General features: G+C 34.5%; 3 protein-coding genes across 3 annotated transcripts; 1 reads left to right on the top strand and 2 right to left on the bottom strand.

Moving 5' to 3' along the window:
* Positions 1-647: 647 nt before the first annotated feature.
* Positions 648-4,003, bottom strand: LOC114753917 (probable serine/threonine-protein kinase PBL7). Its single transcript, XM_028942622.1, has 6 exons — positions 3,443-4,003; positions 3,113-3,357; positions 2,075-2,460; positions 1,667-1,799; positions 1,222-1,311; positions 648-1,123 (listed from the first exon to the last, which is right to left on the bottom strand). Exons 1-6 carry the CDS (start codon positions 3,756-3,758, stop codon positions 962-964), a joined length of 1,332 nt encoding a protein of 443 aa, XP_028798455.1. The 5' UTR covers positions 3,759-4,003; the 3' UTR covers positions 648-961.
* A 2,859-nt stretch (positions 4,004-6,862) lies between these two features.
* LOC114753916 (UDP-N-acetylglucosamine transferase subunit ALG13 homolog) lies at positions 6,863-9,229 on the bottom strand. Its single transcript, XM_028942621.1, has 3 exons — positions 8,773-9,229; positions 8,236-8,332; positions 6,863-7,432 (listed from the first exon to the last, which is right to left on the bottom strand). Exons 1-3 carry the CDS (start codon positions 8,950-8,952, stop codon positions 7,176-7,178), a joined length of 534 nt encoding a protein of 177 aa, XP_028798454.1. The 5' UTR covers positions 8,953-9,229; the 3' UTR covers positions 6,863-7,175.
* A 3,290-nt stretch (positions 9,230-12,519) lies between these two features.
* LOC114753915 (probable calcium-binding protein CML25) lies at positions 12,520-13,460 on the top strand. Its single transcript, XM_028942620.1, has one exon. The coding sequence runs from the start codon at positions 12,754-12,756 to the stop codon at positions 13,321-13,323; it is 570 nt and encodes a 189-aa protein (XP_028798453.1). The 5' UTR covers positions 12,520-12,753; the 3' UTR covers positions 13,324-13,460.
* The last annotated feature ends 2,726 nt before the right edge of the window (positions 13,461-16,186 follow it).

The following is a 16,186-nucleotide window of genomic DNA, read 5'->3' on the forward strand; positions in this document are numbered from 1 at the left end:
ACGATGCAGAACCTTCTTCCTTAAATGAAGACAAGCATGAGGATGTAGGTATGGTTGGCAAACGAAGGAACAAAGAAACTGAATTAACTGTCAAGTCGGCCTTATTTGCAGCGTTCGCCAAATATGCTGACAGGGTTGGAAAGAAAAAGCCTTACATCAGAAGAGGAAGAGAGAGGGGAATCAAGTCTTATAATGGAACCAAAGAGAAAATGATTGTCATTTTTTCAGTTGATTAATATTTAATTTAGCCGACCAGGATCTTGTAGCCCAACAGACATCAAGCACATTTCTTAAAGCTTTTTTCAATGTGAGGTTGCGAGTTCGCAGATCCAACAGTTGTGTAAGTTACGGCAAAAAATTTAACTGGGAGCATGGGCTATGTAGATTCAGATGATTGATTTACAATCACTGTGGTTCTAAAGCCAGTCTAGAACCTTCTCTTGGGTCTGGGAGCAGTCTGGTCTCCACTTTAGTCTATGACAGATGGGGAACCTCTTGCCGCCTGAATATCAGATTGGGCCTTGCACAGCTTTAGACTAGTGCAATCTTTGCATTGCACTGTTAGTATTTAAAGTTTTCCTGGGAAAGATAAACGTTTTGGTTGAATGATTAAATACAAGTGGAAAGTAATATCAACAACAAAATAATTGATATGAGCTGATGGCATTCTAGTTTGCAAATGATAAATCCCAACAAGTTGGCATTATTCCCATATGGGCCACACATCTATTTTTTTCCATTGTTTGGGTCCCATGTACCTCGACTGTAAAATCTCTTCGCCAACATAGAATGCAGATGATTTTGAATTAGTCTACCCATGGTGCATTTTGTCTCCTCTCTGTGCTCTGTGGGTCCGACCCGACCTGAGTGTATTTATCGGACATAACCCATCAAGCTTCAGTCTTTCAAAAATAGTCAGTTGGTGGGTCTTGAACTGTGAATTTGCTCCATTTTGCAGCAGCTAACGGCTTGGACTTGAAGCATGTTTCTGATATCTTAATGAACTAGATGAACTAACAGAAGATGGGTTTCTAACTAGTGGTATTAGTGATTGCACTACATCTGTCATAAGCGGCCTGTAATCTGCTTCTGGCTGTATGCACATTGCTGCTATGGCTGCTACCTATAAACCAAACCATTAATACAAAGACAGCATTAATTAATGGGATAAAATCGCCACTCCTCCTACTAACAATGACTAGAAGCACAAAGAAAATTAACCTGCACTAGATCCTTCTTAGAGTACTGTCCTCGCAGAGCTGGATCAACCATTTCCATCACCTTTTCTCTGCTTGTTAACCTCGGAAGAGCCTGATCAGTGATCAATAAGCACACGCCGCTTTTAAGTTACATCAAACTATCCATTAGTAACATAACAAAAATCATGAAATTCTCATGTGGCAATGAAACGTCAAGACATGGGAAATTCAATATTTGCACTCTTATGCCAATGGTTTTATAGTCTAGTGATATGAATGCTTCTTGTAAGTGAGAGATTATGGGTTCAATCCTGAAATAGCCTTATAATCTAGTGACATGAATGCTCCGGAGATTATGGGTTCAATCCTGCTTGTCTCCTCAGACTGCTAGTACTCATCCCTCTTATTGAAAAAAAAAATTTGCTATCTTTATGTATGCACAAACAGTTATTAATCAAATAACTAACCCAAGAGACAAGGACATGTTCACCAGGGGGGCGCTTAATATCAACTGGCACTCGCCCAGTGAGCAACTCAAGAAGAACCACACCATAGCTGTATACATCTGACTTGGTGGTAAGCTTCCCTGTGGATGCATACCTACAATATAATATAAATTTCAATTTCAATTTCAAATCTTAGTTAGTAATGAATTTCATTTCATAGCAGCTACGAGAAAACCATCTTTGTCTTAAACGAGAAAATTGACAGCTTGCATGAAAGTGACTTGATACTGACTGTGTCCATTGGAACGATTCCTTTCTCTTAACACACCAATTTTCGTACTGTGTCCAGAAGATAAGGAAAGGAGCATCACAGTAACCAAAAGATAGTTTTTTTTTTGTTTTTTGGGGGTGAGGGTACAGTGTACTCACTCTGGTGCCAGGTATCCAGTGGTCCCCAAAACCCTTGTGGAAACTTGACCGTTGATCTTTTCTGAACCCATCTTGGCCAATCCAAAGTCAGAAACTTTAGCACGGAAGTTATGATCCAGTACAACATTGTTGGACTTGAAGTCTCTGTGTATCACAGGCGTGGCCGCATGCTCATGCAGAAACTCCAAGGCCCTGGCACAATCAAGGGCCACCCTCATTCTCGTCCACCAATCCAACGGCTGAGCATGATCCTGAGCAGAGTGAAGATGGTATTGAAGTGTCCTATTGGCCACATATTCAAATACAAGGAGCCTGTGATGCTGATCAGCGCAATACCCAATTAACTCCACCAAATAAGGAGAATGCAATCGGCTTAGAAGATCCACCTGCAATTAAAAACAGAGCCAAGCATAAAAAAAAAGACATTTTATTTTCACATTCTACTCTTCGCACCCATGTGCAGGACATTATTAAATAAGCCATTTTTTTTTCGGTGGGTACTAAGTATAAAATCAAGAATTATTGCTTGAGAATCGTGAGGAAATCAATTATTTGTTTTCTTCCCACTTTAGAGTTACTTCAGAGACAACAGAATAACCACAAAAATGAGCATAATAGTAGCGTATAAAAAGGTGGTCTTTTGTTCTGTAGGTCCTTTCACGCATTAAGAATTTTAAAATAGTAACTTGTTTTGAGTTTTGACTTTTCTTTTGGATCTCCATTTGCTCACGGAAACGGCAGCTTTCCAAACAGAAAAGACAAATGCAATCTCTGTGGAGTCTGAACAAACAGGATTACATACATGCCCGGCAAGGAAACACAGACAACAGTGAAAAAGCAGGGGAGCAGGTAAGAAAAGAACAGAGAAACGTTACTATTAAAGCCCAAGTCCTTAGTCATAAAATCGATTTCCAAATATATAGTGAAAAACTCTTGAAGAGTAATAAATCGTGTTAGATTCAAATAGTTAGAGGTATTAAATGTTTTGAAACAGAGGCTTAGAACAGAGATAATGAGATAATAAATGAAGGGGCTCACCTCGATTCTGAAGGCACGCTCGCCTTGCTTACCGTCCCTCTGCAGCAATTTAATGGCGGCCAGAGTGCCATCACTTAAGACTCCCTTGTACACCAAACCAAACCCTCCATTTCCAATTATGTTTGCTTCACTGAATCGCTCCGTCGCCACTTCTAGCTCCCTGTACGTGAACACTTGCACTCCTCTGAATTTAGTTGCTACTGGTCTGCTCACGTTTCCTCCATAAATACACCCTCCCCTGACATCTGCATTTTTCTCCCGAAATTAATAACACTAACCTTTTATTCTTCAAAACATTCTTTTGTTGAGCTAGAGAAGAACGTTAACTACCTGGGCTACAAGTGAAGTTGGAAGCTGTTGAGGCATTGAATCTGCTACTAGCGGTGTCATGGAACTCTTCATTGCCGAGTTTAGTAGTTGGATTCTTGGGAGAGGATTTGAGGCGACGGAGGAGGAATATGATGAGAGAAATGGCGAGAAGAAGCAAGAAGGAAGTGAGAGTTATGATGACTATGAGAATGGTTTTGGAGGGTAAATGGGGATGATGATGATGATGCTTATTATACTCTTCAGGATGTGAGTGGTTCTGTGTTGAGGCAAAACTTGGTGATTCTGCAGCCACAGCAAAACTGGTATTGACTTCCATGATTGCAGAGAACAAAGCTAGAAAGAAGAAAGAGATGGCTTTCGCGCAGAGAGAGACAGATGAATGAATTTGATAGTTGAGACAAAACGGAAGGTGCAAGTTAGTATTTTGCTAGTTTTGAACTGCCCTTCTTCCAAGGAGTGACCAACTAAAGGCTCACAACACCTCTCTCTCCCCCCTTCTCTCTCCCTCTCGCTCCGTGTTTTCTCGTGAATAATTTAATCGAAGTGGCATCGTGTACTTGGTTTGTCCCTAGCGTTGTCTTATGTATGCAATTCTCTTTCTTTTGTATCACAAAAGCCTTGAAGCTTTTGCCCTATCTGTCTTTTGAATCCGCAGAAATCCTAATAATCTTCAGATTTCAGAATAAAACCAAGGGCATGCAATATAATTTGAAAAAATAGCAAATAATACCCCCAATATATGAAATTGTGCTTTGAAACTCTCAATTTGAAAAATGGCAAATAAAAACCTAGTTCCATATTGCAAATATAAAATCTTAGTGAAATATTTGAAATGTCTCTCAGCTAAGTTGTGATTTGGTCTACTAAAATTGTCATTCGCTAAAGTGAATTTGTCATTTCCCATAATCAGCTTGTCATTTGGTATATTCTTAGTCAAGGTGTGATGTGATCTACTAAAATTGTCATTCGTTCAAGTAAACTTGTCATTTCCCATAATCAACTTATCACTTAGCTGATGGGCATTTCAGACATCTCAGTGAGATTTCATATTTACAGCATGAAACCGGGTTTTTATTTGCCATTTTCCTATATAATTTTCTTATTCCAATTTGATAAAAAAAAAAAAAAGAATCAAATAAAGGATAGCAGTTATGGGTGAGAGAAGGCTTGCCAGCTAACCAAGTGGGCATTTTCTTTTTCGGCAACCAATAATTATGATACCCTCCGAAAGAGGCAACAGATTAAAACAACGCTTAAGCTCAGCATGTGCATTTCCATTCTTTCCCTCTAAATTATCATTTCATTAGTCATCCCCATCTCCATTCTATCATTTCCTAACCAACAATAATTGAAAAGAGCTACATATAATAAAATGTTTATATTTGAGAATCATATCGTCAATCAAGAAGAGGTTGATGAATCGCTAAATCAATGGCGACCTGCACATAACTTGAAATCCAAGGTAAAGAAAAGAGAAGGGCGAAAGAGTTGGTATTTAATACAGTTGGTGTTTGATGGGATTGAGGTTGCACCCAGGGTGGACTAAATTGCAAGGTGCAATAATGTTTAATAAAAATTAGAAGATTAGATATTAACCGGATGAGATTATAAAAGAGATTAAACATGTGATTTTCCGCATAGAAGAATTTTCATGTTATTAGGTTATTGACACAAATACCAATATTGATAGGGTCTCTCATGCCATCATGCCTTTCACCTTTTGGTTCTCTTAATTAATTTGTAAATAGTAACAAAGTTAGTTAACTTAGATATTTATAATAAATAAATATTGATTTTTCTTAAATGCTCTTTTAAACATATACTTTTTGGAACTCTTTTTAGTAGAAACTCTTTTCATACATGTAATCAATAAAAATATTTTAAGAAAATTATAAATTTAGGAAATAAAGTAAATTGAGATCTTATATTTAAGAGCAAATTAAATGTCAAACTAACTCTTATATTCCTCCAGACTTAAATATAAGACCCATTTTACAGTGCTGCAAAATGAGTCTTATATTTAGGACCGGAGGAATATTAAAAATCAAAGGTATTATCACAATTTTGTCGCTCACGCACAACACACTAACCTCACTTTCAACCCTAATACGGCATGTTCTAAAGTTTTAAGTGGTAATATAATAGTCAACATTCACATGCATTCTTAGTTGTGCGTCCAAGTAGCAATGAGATCACAAAAAGGCAAATACTTTGACATTACTTTCTCGTTTGCACAAGCTAGGCACTTGGGCAGATGACAAATCCGTGAAAAGGAAAGAAAAACCGACTTGCCAATCATTTATTCAACAATGAAATGACCAATTGCTACTACACTTCCTTTCCTTTCTCAAGGGCATCCTTATCTTTGTCAACCGAAATAAACAACATCGTACCTAACCTCTACTACCTTTAAACAAGACATTCATTCAATCAGTCTCACTGACCAAAAGCATGTTTTTATCAACTGTAAATAGATCATTTTCACTTTTCAGCCTGCAAATCTGCAATGTTAGTGAGGAGAACAGGCACTGCTTTCAACAAAGCCAACAATTGGCCTTGGACATAGCTGGTGGTTCACAATTAATTTAAGTAAATAAAAAAAACTAATGAAATTAGTTATTTGTTAAAAAAAAATGAATATCCTCTTAAATCATTTGTATTGAACCTGTCCATTGATATAAGCTCTCTTAATATCTACAATTAATAGGGATAATTAGGAAAAAAATTATAAGCATGAGAAACAAAATAAATTAAGATTTTATATTTACACTCAAAGAAAGACACCAAGTAGCTATTACATCAGGGGTGGAAAGCAGTATTCATTATGCAAAGGGCATGAAAATGGCGAGCTCAAAGTCACACCCGTCATGTGGCCATCAGAAAGCTATATTCAAGATGGAGCAGGACCACAACAACCGAACCCACTATGCAATATACTTCACATTCAACCTTCGCTTTCCGTTCAGATATCCCATGTCCCGTATCAGTCACACGCCATGTGTTTCACCCATCCATTCATTACAACACCACATTTGCATCCAAACTTCAAATGTTAACTTTTTAAGTGCTTGTTATCAGCACCAAATACATTCGCTACTTCAAACTATTTTCTCCTCATCAAGAGTCTTATTTATGCGATAACCATGAAACAATTGACTTCCACAATGATTCCTATACCAATACCACCAAGTGCTTAGATCAACTAGTAAGAAAATTATTCCAGCTCAACCAGAGGTCTAATGTTCAAACTTAGAAATGCAGCAACGTTAAATACTCGGTAGTAGAGCTTACCACCCGAAAGGGTCCCACTCAGCTCAATCTGGATTAGCCTAGGCCCCATGAGTAGACCCAAAATACTGGATGCACACGCAAAAAAAAAAAATGATTCCGATATCAATGAGTTCAGGGATCCCAAGGAGATATATGCAGAGGAGAGAACATTCATATTTTCAAACTTAAACACGTAGCTCGCATGTAGCTTTTGAGTTGAATATAATGTCTGGCGCAACATTGTCACGACACATATCTAGTATGTCCAGATCAATTATGATCTTTCTTGGTTTTCAACAAGTATGCTCACACTCAAGGCGTGAGACTGACACCGTTTGAGTTGAGCTTTGTCAATTGTAACCATCCCGCCCAAGTGCTTCTTGTGTTGGCTGGTAACTGAGATTTATAATTCTCATGTTTTTTCTAAAAAGAAAACTGTTAGATGAATCATATTTTTAACTCGTTAATCATCAGGAAAACCGAGGAACCTATTTATGAGCTTTGCCACAGGTGTGGCATCACCTGGAGAGTAAGGGACAAGAGAATTCAAATCCATATCAGCTACAGTTTGATGGAGAGTTTGAGGACGCGCACAGTACAGATGTTTTTGATCTGCCAATTCTTCTGCGAGTTCACTTTGATGATTGTCCATCAAATCTTCATTCACAACCACAATTAAAGGCTTGCCCAGACGTAACGTCTCGAATATGCTGCCTGAGCCTGCATGGAGTCAACAGTTTACATCCCTCGTAAAAAATTAGCAGTCAATGTAATACTGCCATATTAACACGCCTGTAAAAATATAAAATTTCTCCCAAAAAAAAGAAAAGAATGAAAACTTTTGTCGTTTTCCAAAATCCCAGGCAGGCATTCAGATTCAGTACTGTGAAATACCACATTCATTCATTCGGTGCATTTAGGAGTGGGAAAATATCCCCCTCACTTTTCAACATAACAACTAGTTCCCCTGTGCTTAGCCTCAGACGGGAAGGGATGAATTGATGGATCCTTTGTTTGCTCTTACACAAGCATAAAGGACATCAATCACGTTAAATTAGTTTAATTTCAAATTTGAATTAAATTCAATAAACCACGCAAGTCAATTTGGTGAAAATAAGTCCAATTCAGTGCCTAGTATATGATTTGTCCTTGTTCATTATGTCCATCTGTTATTTAATCCAATCACATTCACCAGCCTGTCGTGACCGCTGCAGCTTATTTGTTATTTTCATTTTCTTCTGTTCTTCTTAGTACTGGTGAATAACTCGGACAAACCAGTTAACAGTTATCCAATGATTTTCACATCCAACTTTAGTCTAAAGTAGAATGCAACAAATATAACCAATGACCATTGGTGTGACAGCTACTTCTCCCTTGTAGATGGAACAATCAAATTGAGGCCACTAAAACCAAATAGTAACATCATGGCTCATGCAAACTCGAAGAAACCATAATTACATAAAAAGGTGAGGAACCAAAAAAAAAACAACAACAACAACGAAAGAGATAAAAGAAAAAGTGACCTGCGTGACTGATGACAAGAGAGGCTGAATTGAGATGGTCGGCAATGCTGGAGGAAAAGGTGAAGTAGTCTACAGCCAACGAACTACCTCCTTCGGACTACAAAGAAGTAACTTCTAAGAAATTCAGTACTGAGAGAAGCATGTAATAAAGCTAATGTCAATACCAATACAATTTATCAAAATCCTAGTTCATAATTTCCGGGTGATAAAGCCATCATGCATTAACATCTTTCGGTTTTTCACAAATTTCCAACGGGCATTAAAAAACAAGTCAAAGATATCTAAGGAGCCTTATGTGGACGCACTTCCAAACTCTGTATTCAAAAGATTCCTAAATTTCTAAATTCTGAATTAACATTCACCTATAGAATGTTTTGTATTTGAACACAAATCATCACTAGTCACTAGTTTATATAAATGAGAAGCTAATAGTAGTTCAGCTTAACTTCATTGTGGAGACATCAGATGAGTAAGGAATAAAAGGCAAGGAGGCAAGGGGAAAGAAAGGGCACTGCAGTGAAGTGTTTTTAAGACTACCTTAGTGGGAACATAAGATCCGCGACCCATTTGAACCAGGAGGTGGGTGTACCCTCTTGTAAATAACTCTTGCTTGACTGTCGAAGAATCCACCGCTTTCACAAGAGTATCAAATGAAGTCGTCCCCACAGTTACAAAAACAACCCTTCTTGTCTTCTCATCGCCTGCACCATCTTCCATTTAGACTATTTGATCTCTTCTCCAAAATCAGGCGTTGCAAAAATATTTTCAATTGAAGCAAACGACTTTGAGGACAGTTGCTCCGCTTAATCACGAGGAGACTTCCCCTTTTCCTAAGATCGATCTATCCCTTTTGTTTTATAGCTCCCCTCGAAGCCCTAAGAACTGAGAAGCACCGAGGTATCCATATCCACCACTTTTCCTTGAAAGTACTATAATTCGTACCATTTTAAATTTTGCAAGATTCTTACAACAAATGATCAACCCTCGAAGCTCCCTGCAAAACGGAACGATTATGAGCTTAAATAGCAAAAACAGCACTCAAAAGCTGAGCAGCCAGTTGCACCAAATAAGCAAATTAACATAAAACGACGCAATAACAAGGACCAGAGGACCTTCAACTAACAACCGATCATAAAATAAGTAAGCAGTAACAATTCGATTTTAAAATTTAACAGCATTCTGGTCCATTTCTGCTACGGCAAGATTTACATCAAATTTGGAATTTAAATAAGCATGCGAAGAATCCTGATACTCAATTTCATCCAGAGAAATTATACCAAAAATGCAGGTACATCTTGCTAGTAGAACTAGCATCGTCCTTTGGGGCTATGCACGGCGAGGCACTATAAACCCCCCCCCCCCGGGGGGGGGGGGAGAGGAACTGCTATCTTTGTGCATAAAACCACTAAAAGCTAAAGAAGCAACGCCCATGAACAAATTTTTTTTGTTAAAAAAAAAAGGCATTAAAGATTAGTCATTCGTCTCTGAATTCTGGAGAATGACTCGGTAAGAAAAGCATCGACTTCAGCCTCACAAACAATTGTTACGATAAAAAAAAAAAAATCAAATGCATAAACGAAGAGCAACAAAGAAGTTTTACCAGAATCGACAACTCCTGATTGAAAAATCGAAGAGAAAGCCTCTTTTTTTATTTTTTTAAAAATCCAGGAAAACGAAAAGTGTTATTTGGGGTGTCTCGAAGCTGGAAACGGGATGCGTCACGCTTTGGATTGCAGATTGAGCAGCCGAGTTGAAAAAAGGATGCGATCCGGTGCCTAAAATGAAACGTGTTTGGCAGGACATGAAAAATAAGCGTCGGGAGTGGTTGGAGAGCGTCGTTTTAAAAATAATTTTATAGTAATAAATAAAATAGGGATAAGATATATTTAACACTTTAAAATATTTTTTTAAATGCATCTAACACTCTGAAATATTTTGGGATGCATTTAGTATTTTGAAATTTTTTTTGTTTTAGTGCTGAACTTACTTAAAAAAATTTTTAAATGTGTTGAATGCATCAAAAAATACTTTAAAATATTATTGTATTTAAAAAAATATTTCAAAGTACTGAATGCACAACAAAATATTTTAGAATGTTAAATACAATTAAAAAAAATACTTCGCATGTTCAATGCACCTTAAACTTATAAAGTAAATATATTTGAAATTTTTTTTATCTTACTTTACATAAAAATAGGTTTTTTAAAGTGAATTTGGGTATGGAAACGCACGATCGTTAACTACCCGTCTCAAAAGTATTTCTTCCGATTCAAAATATAAACTAAATTTTATTCATTTATGTTTATCAAGAAACTATTTAAAATCAGTTTGAAACAATAAATATGTAAATTATGTAATTTTGTGTGAAATATGTCCTTATTAATGAAAAGAATAAGTAAAAGATATAATAAACGAATCAAAGAAGAAAGAGAATATATAGGGATAAAATTGAAAGAAACTAATTAAATGTCTAGACAAAAGTAAACCTCTCTAAAGTTTAGTTTATATTTTGAACCGGAAGGAATATTTTGAAGAAAGTAACATACATTTTTTATTTAATTTTTTTTGCCAACTACTATTTTTATATAATATATATAATAGTGATGAATAATTAATTAGGTTTTATATAATAAAAAAAGAGCTACAATTCTGCTCGCGCATGATATCATATCTTTTTTTTTTTTTTTTTGCCAACCGCATATAATATCATATGTATAATTCAAAATAAAATTTATAATTTACATGATAAATTTATAAATGAGAGTTTATAGTTAATATTTGCCTCTTGAATTCCAGTCCACCTAATTTTTTGTTTATTAAAAAAAATCAACATCCGTTTTTATAAATGAAAGCAGACAGATACATAAACGAACAAAATAGGTAATAAGTTAAATTCTAAAAAAAAGTAAAAAAATTATATTTTAATTATATGCAAATAAATTAAGGAAAATTACTCAATAAAATGTGTGAAGAGACACGGAAAAAAATAAAAATTTGCATGAAATATATTTAAAAAAAATTGGGAGATCTCACTTCTGTAGGTTGTAAAGAGGAAAACACAAGTTTGAATATCGGAAAATACATTTACCGGGAGAGTTTTAAAATTAACATTTCCAGCTAAACAGAAATTGATCTCAAATTTACTGTGACTCAATGATACTCTAAGTTATAAAAAAAAAAATAATGCTGAAATTATAAGAAGCATTTTTTTTAAAATGTCAGAAACCAAAATTAAAAATTAATATAAAATATAAGGATTAAAGGGCCAAACTCTTCCATTTTTAATCTGGACTCTATAAATTGTGTTATTTCACATGATAAGACGTTTGGTTCCATGCATTGTCATTGTATTCTGCTTGATTTTTTTTTTTTTAATGGAGGGAGTATTCTACTTGATCTGATTGGAGTTAATCATGATTTGTCCAGAATATGTTAATGTAACTTCTATTAAATTTCATAATCCCTCTTATCTAAAATAAGGCAACTTTGTAACCAAAAAAATAAGGTAACTTCTAAAAGAGATCTTTAGTTTATATTATGATTAGCTTTTAATATAAAACTAGTTGAATAATTTAAGTAAATTAAGAAAATTAGGTAAGTTAGTTATTTGTCATAAATAATTGCTATCTTTCTTAAAGTATTTTTGCTAATAATATATATTAGCCATAACTACTATTTGATAAAATCTTTAATATGTGTAACTATTATAATGATTACCTTAGAAAAAATAAATAAATATAATAAATAAAGTGGATTGAGGTCTTATGATCAAATTAAATGTCAAACTATCTCTTATACTAAGAACCGGAGATGATAATATAAATCACCTAAAAGATTATTAATTATCAATTATCAATTTTATTTTTACTTACTAATGATTTATATTGATACTGAGAAAGATAATAAACATATTCAAATAAGAGTAAAATTGAAAAATTATTTTAATTTAAGACAGATTTAATAAGTTAATTCCTTTCTATGATTAGCCAAAGTGATTAAAAATAACTTATAGTTTTAATCCCAGTTATTGTAAAATATTAGGATGAAGATAAAGAGATATAGACTAAATTTTATATATATATTGAAAAATAGATATACAGATTCTTCGCAACATGGTGGGCCATTTGCCCAGAAAAGGAGAATTTAATTTACTCATTAAAAAAAAAAAAGTAGGGAAACTTTTGAAATTCTATTAACGGATTGAGCAAGTGTAGGCCCCATCAAATCGTCTATTATCACTAATCACGCGTTATTATTAATCTCACTAATTTTGGCATTTGAACAAACAAAACTGGATCGAATTCGTTACGTATCTCAATTCAACTAGGTTATGGATTCTTCTCACATTCTTTCTTCTGCTTCCTACGTCTCTCTTTCCTCCCAATATCTCTTTCGATCATCAATGCTTTACTTATAAATCAAATCAATCCTCTCTGCATTCTCACTCTTGGTTCCTTTGATTTCTCCTTTTCTCTTGGATTTTAGCTTTTAACCGTTCAATCTGCATTCATCCCCGTCATGGGTTTCAAATCCCTCTTCTCTCGGAAGAAGAAACTCCTCGAATCCGCCGCCCAATCGCCCATCACGTCCCGATCGCCTTCGCTGTCGATGCATTCTCGTGCGCAGCTCACGGCGGAGTTGGAAGAGGTATTCAAGAGATTCGACGTGAATGGCGACGGCAAGATCTCCGCATCAGAGCTGGGATCCATATTGGGAAGCCTGGGCGAACCGGCCACGGAGGAAGAGCTGAATAACATGATCCGTGAGGTGGACGCCGATGGCGACGGATTTATTAGTCTTCAAGAGTTTGTCGAGCTTAATACGAAAGGGATCGATTCCGTGGAGGCCATGGAGAATCTGAAGGACGCGTTCTCAGTTTTCGACATTGACGGCAACGGGAAAATCACGGCGGAGGAGCTTCAAATGGTAATGAAGAGCCTCGGGGACGACTGTTCTGTGGTGGAATGCCGGCGGATGATTAACGGCGTCGATAGCGACGGCGACGGCCAGATTGATTTCGAGGAGTTTAAAGTGATGATGATGATGGGATCTCGCCATGATACTAGTGACAGAGTGAAGCCGGAATAAGGCATTGTTTCGCTCTAGCTTTATTTTTTTTGATTTGATTTTTTCAATCTATGATTTGAGGATGGAAATTTCACATCCTGCAAATTTGATAGATTGCTAATTCTAAGCAGTTAGATTTGAAATATAAATAAAGATTATATTTTTTTCACAATTATTCTTTTATAGCTAGTATGATTAATGTGCACATATCCGAAACAATTTTCTGATTCTGGAGCTTCAATTCTCTTAGATTTTTTTTCCCAACTCAATCCAATTTCTTTAACTTACATCTTATTTTTTGTTTTTGCCAACATTCTTTAACTTACATCTGAATTGTTATAGACTTATAGTTTTACGTTACTTTTAGATTTGATCATCCCTATAAATCTAAATAACAATAAATTAAAAATATATTCTGCTGATAGATTGAGCTACTTTTTCTCCCTACAATATGTATATGTTATTCAAGGAAGTTATTTGTTTAAGAATTCAGGAATATGTACATATAACTCTTTTTTCTTGTTCTTACGATTTAAAGTTTGAAAGGTTGAAATTTCTATTAGAAGTTATTACCTCTCTAATAAATAAAGATTAAAAAAAACACAGAGAGAGAAAAGTTATGTCTTGCACTTTTTGAAACATTCATTCAAAAATCAAAACATAAGTTTTTTTTACCAGAAAAAAGTTATCTTATTGGCATAGCATCATGAGGGATATGTCATATTGTCATACATGTTCTGTCACGAGTAGGGATCGAGCCACAGATGACTGAGGCAGGCCCGAGATTATAAATCCAAGTACACGTATTAATTTGAAGAAAAATATATGAGTAAAGCATGAAACATAATACTCCGGTCACATAAGACCTATTTAACTAATTTGATTAAATTAAAAAGTTAGATAAGTTAGTTAATTATAAAAATGTGACATGTTTTTTCTAAAACATCATAATCATTTTTTTAATATCTTCTCTTTCTCTTTTACTTGATTATAATTGAGAAAGTATCCATAAGAATAATTTAGAAAACATTGATAAATATAAGAAATAGATATTATATTTAAGATCAAAATTAACTCAACAATTAGGTCTAATATTAAAAATCTGGAGGAGTATATATACATATATATATATATATATGGGTGTGTGTGTAATTGCATACAATACAAATGTTCTGATATATCTATATTCAATTTTAAAATATACAGTTGAAATAAATGTTTACCCTTATTGTTTAAGTCGTGCACGCCTATATTTTCCAACGTAAAAATCATCAATTCTCGTATTTCCCTTTTTTTGGATACAATCTATTCTCGTATTTCAATTAAACTTAATATAAACCATCATTAAAACAGTGAGAAGATCATAATCTATCTTGTTATCTAATAATCAAATTTTTTTAATTAAAAAAAAACTCCCAGGCACATGTCCTTGGCATCAAAAGAAGTTTTTTTTTTTGAAGGGTACAAATCTGAATCCTAATGATGCATTGAAGTTATTTAGTGGAGGGGATATTTGCAATCTTGCTAAAACAATTTTACTATTTAAATTTTTTTGACCAAAAGAAGATTCAATTCGAATATGCCCAAGGATCCAAATTGTTGCTATCTTTTATCCTTAATATAATAGTTAGTTGACTAATTTAAATAAATTAAAAAAATATTTGTATTAGTTATTTGTAATAAATAGATATTGTCTTTCCAAAAAATCTTTATTAATTAAGTGAATAGACTAAAACTATTATTATTATAAGGACTATTTAAAAAAAAGATAAATATGAGAGACAAAGTAATTGGAATTTTATACTACCTTTGATCCTTAATATAAAACCTTGTTTGGCTTTTATTTTGATCTAAATATAAGATCCAATTTACTTTAGCTCTCATATTTATGCATTCTTTTAAGGTAGTCCTCCTAATAATGTTAGTTCTAACCAATACACTTGATTAGTAAAGATACTTTAGGAAAGACAATATCTATTTATTACAAATAAATAACTTAACTTATTTTTTAATTTCTTTAAATTAGTTAACTAGCTATTATAAGTAGAACCAGAGGTAGTATTTAACATCAAAATAAAAGTCTAACTAGCTCTTATATTAAGGACCGGAGATAATATATCTTTAGTGATTAATGTTAAAAGTTTATAAATGTTAGAAAATCTAGATTTTGTTTTGTCCATCGAGTAAAAGTTTAACAACTGTTACTAAATTTACTTATCTGAAATTTTCACACAAAAAAAAAACTGTAATTCCTAATCGAATTCATGGTAGAAAAAATGTTCTCCATCAAAATTTGTTATCCCCAATGCAGTTCTTAGACAAAACAGTCAATAAGAATTTTATTATCAAATTAAATCAATAGAAGCTCCTATAATATCAAAAAACAACTATGGGGTGCGCTTTTTTAGTTGATGTCAAATTTTCGTAAATTTTAGATGATGGAATTATTTAATCATTATGTTAGGAGAAAAATTAACCGCAAGCAGATTAAGGCTATGTTTGGATTGTCATTACAAAAGCTAAAAGCACATGGGAAAGGCTGTAACCGAGGTTGGTGGCTTATTTGAGGCAAAATGATTGTTTGGATGTGTTGCTTTTGGAACTGACTTATAACCAAAAGCAACTTATTTTCGGACGCTCCTTGCTCCAGCTTTTCCACCGTTCATAATGCATTTTACCGTTACCAGGGCAATTAATAAGTATTATTTCTCTCACCTATCATTTTCACCCAACCCCAAAGCCTCAAAACACTCGACCGAGCTCTTGCTCTGCATTCGGCCTTTTCGTCACTCTCGGCACTCTCTCGCCTTCTCCATCCGTGGGTCTCCGTCCGTCGCTCTGTCCGGCGTCTTCATCCGTCCGTCGTTCTCTCCGGCGTCTCCAT

The sequence above is a fragment of the Neltuma alba genome, unplaced genomic scaffold, assembly GCF_004799145.2.
Source record: "Neltuma alba isolate B1F8T4 unplaced genomic scaffold, ASM479914v2 tig00008283_pilon, whole genome shotgun sequence".
Taxonomy (NCBI): Eukaryota; Viridiplantae; Streptophyta; class Magnoliopsida; order Fabales; family Fabaceae; genus Neltuma; species Neltuma alba.

What these genes read in the sequence shown, in the direction of transcription:
- LOC114753917 (XM_028942622.1), bottom strand. Translation starts at nt 3,758, where the DNA reads ATGGAAGTCAATACCAGTTTTGCTGTGGCTGCAGAATCACCAAGTTTT. An exon ending in CAACTTCACTTGTAGCCCAG is followed by an intron (nt 3,358 to 3,442) that starts GTAGTTAACGTT and finishes AGAAAAATGCAG; the next exon opens with ATGTCAGGGGAGGGTGTATT. An exon ending in AACATGTCCTTGTCTCTTGG is followed by an intron (nt 1,312 to 1,666) that starts GTTAGTTATTTG and finishes ATCACTGATCAG; the next exon opens with GCTCTTCCGAGGTTAACAAG.
- LOC114753916 (XM_028942621.1), bottom strand. Translation starts at nt 8,952, where the DNA reads ATGGAAGATGGTGCAGGCGATGAGAAGACAAGAAGGGTTGTTTTTGTA. An exon ending in GATCTTATGTTCCCACTAAG is followed by an intron (nt 8,333 to 8,772) that starts GTAGTCTTAAAA and finishes ACTTCTTTGTAG; the next exon opens with TCCGAAGGAGGTAGTTCGTT. An exon ending in TCTTGTCATCAGTCACGCAG is followed by an intron (nt 7,433 to 8,235) that starts GTCACTTTTTCT and finishes GACTCCATGCAG; the next exon opens with GCTCAGGCAGCATATTCGAG.
- LOC114753915 (XM_028942620.1), top strand. Translation starts at nt 12,754, where the DNA reads ATGGGTTTCAAATCCCTCTTCTCTCGGAAGAAGAAACTCCTCGAATCC.